This window comes from Montipora capricornis, chromosome 10 (assembly GCF_036669925.1).
Source record: "Montipora capricornis isolate CH-2021 chromosome 10, ASM3666992v2, whole genome shotgun sequence".
In the NCBI taxonomy this organism is placed as follows: Eukaryota; Metazoa; Cnidaria; class Anthozoa; order Scleractinia; family Acroporidae; genus Montipora; species Montipora capricornis.
In genome coordinates, this window is record NC_090892.1 from 32,034,978 (window position 1) to 32,037,477 (window position 2,500).

Consider the following 2,500-nt stretch of genomic DNA (forward strand, 5'->3'; position numbering starts at 1 on the left):
AATAATAATAAAAAAAGACACCAGACCGGTTTTAAAACGTGTTATGCCTTCGGCATTCCACGTAATAAACTCGAAAAAGCATGCATGGAATACAGCAAATAAACGAGGAATGAGCACAGAGGCCAGAAAAAACCTTCAAAAACCCAATACGAGGAAAAATCTGGAAATCTGGATAGGAACCAAAGCTCATCCACCGGCCTTTCCTACGAAGCCTCACAACGAAAAAACACTACAAAATATAATGCCTATCCGACATAAGGCAAACAATGCAAAATCAAACGAATCTACAAGCCCATTATTTTGGTCACATTTAACAAGTCTTTAGCTTCATGCTTGACGTATCGCTTCTTTGTCTTAGGACATTTCCAACCAGCATGCTTCTCTAAAAATATCTCATTGATAGCTCTACAGGCAGGATGTGAAGCTGCCCCTGATTTGATACTATGTGTCCCGAAAATGGAAACATCGTGAACAAAAGGACCAACAAGCTTCTTAAATTCTAGCCAGATCGTAGAATAAGAAAGACCGATTTTAAAAACTGATTTGTAACCAGGTGGTTGCATGGTAAAATATGAAAATGTTACACTGGTTAAAAAAATATTATAATAATTGAAAAAAGATCTTGAAATCCCAACGTCACTTCGTTGTATATTACCCCTGAAAAAGGCTTATGTTAATACCGATGCTTTCATGAAAATGCTCGCCTGACTTAACAATGCGTCTAATCAAAGGACAATGAGGATTCCTAGGCTCTGGTAAAAAACTAACTAACCTCTCAGTGACTGATACAGGACAAGTTAATTTTCCCGATGTAGCTATGACCGAGGTATGACCCTCTCTGATTTGATTATTCTTTCTTTTCGGCACAAAAATACACATTCGATCCGTAAATAAAGTAATATCTCCGAGTTTCATGGCTAATAATTCGTCAATCCGGAAAAAACCGGTGAAACCAACCAGTAATATAAATAAAAAACGAATATGGGCCAATGACCCGCTGGAGCTATAATGCTCGGTAATAACTTGCAACAAGTTAATGGGAAGCGGTTCTTTTGGTTTGCTTGGTCTACCCATCTTCCTTCTGTCACCTTCCAGCGACGATTTAACCAAAGGGTGGTTAGTAGGACAGCACTCAATGCCCGCCAGCTTGTGAGCCCAACGTATACTGTAGAACAGACCTTCAATTGATGAGATTCCCGTCCTTTCCGGAGGGCCTCTTGGCACAGATCCGTGATAAACAGCGCGATGTGAAGAGGCTTGGCTGGGATGACTGGAACGCCCATCTTGGAGGATGCCCACCTTCGCCATCTGGACCAACCGTTATTGTATTTACGGAGGGTGGAAGTCGCCTTGGATTCTAACTGATGATCGAGAAGATCCGGTACCAAAGACTGAAGAGAGGAATCTGTCAGGGACGGTACTTGACCTGCAAAACATCTGAAGCACAGAAAACGTAGTCAACGCAACAAGACTATGGCTGACAACGGTATAATTATAGTTTCTCTTTAATATTAATGCCTAATGATGCAGAGCTACGGGGGAAATTGACAACGATAGAATTATGGGGACAAATACAACTCCTACACTCCAAAATTAAAAGGGATGAGAACGAATAAAGCGGCCAAATAGCCGAAATATGAATTAATTCTGCAACCGAAATGACCACACACCCGAAAATGGTGGCATAGGAACATACATGCAAAGATGCAAAGAAACTCCTAAATGGAGCCATCACTTAGGATGTAAGTAGGCAAGTGTGCATAAAAAACACCCAATACAAAGCGAAAGGTATGATAAATAGAGCAATCCACCGACCAAAATTGTGGCAAGAACATAAATAGGCAAAAACGTGCGCTAAAAAGGCACCAAACATGACTCTGGCACAATATGCCATGTCTCCTAAACGGAGCAATCGATCAATTTACACGCCCAAATGGTGAAAAGGCCTTAAATAGGCAAAAGTGTACTAAAAGGCACCATACATAAAAATCATAAGCCGATAGCTCCTAAACGGAACAAACACTAACACTACACACCTAAATTGTGACAAGCCATAAATAAGCTATACAAATTGAAGACGCAAGGCTAACATCCTGAACGAAAGGCATGAACTGAATATCTCAGAGCACCATTGAAATTCCAAGCAAAACCCAAATAGCGTTGATGGTCCGGATGAATGATGGTAACATGATGGTAGCCCGACTTAAGGTCCCAGGTAAAAAACCAGCCACCCTCATCCAAAACCTCAGACAGAGATCGCAAACTTGAATTTGGGCAACACTAGACATTCATTAATATGCCTTTAATCTATCACCAAACGAAGCTTTTTGCCTTAGAGAACAGAGAGTGGGTTTACACAAAATGGCGAGGCGCCGTGCTCTTGAATACAGCAGTTACCTAGTAACTCCAATATTGCACGCTGCACAAAATGCGGGCGTTCGAGTGAAGATTTGTTGTTTATAAGAAAACAAGGCGACGGGTATTGACCAAAAGGTAATCG

General features: G+C 41.1%; 1 protein-coding gene across 1 annotated transcript; it reads right to left on the bottom strand.

Annotated features, from left to right (window-relative positions):
* Nucleotides 1-284: 284 nt before the first annotated feature.
* Nucleotides 285-1,308, bottom strand: LOC138020674 (integrase/recombinase xerD homolog). The gene is made up of 2 exons (XM_068867612.1): nucleotides 660-1,308; nucleotides 285-505 (listed from the first exon to the last, which is right to left on the bottom strand). Exons 1-2 carry the CDS (start codon nucleotides 1,306-1,308, stop codon nucleotides 285-287), a joined length of 870 nt encoding a protein of 289 aa, XP_068723713.1.
* Nucleotides 1,309-2,500: the final 1,192 nt, after the last annotated feature.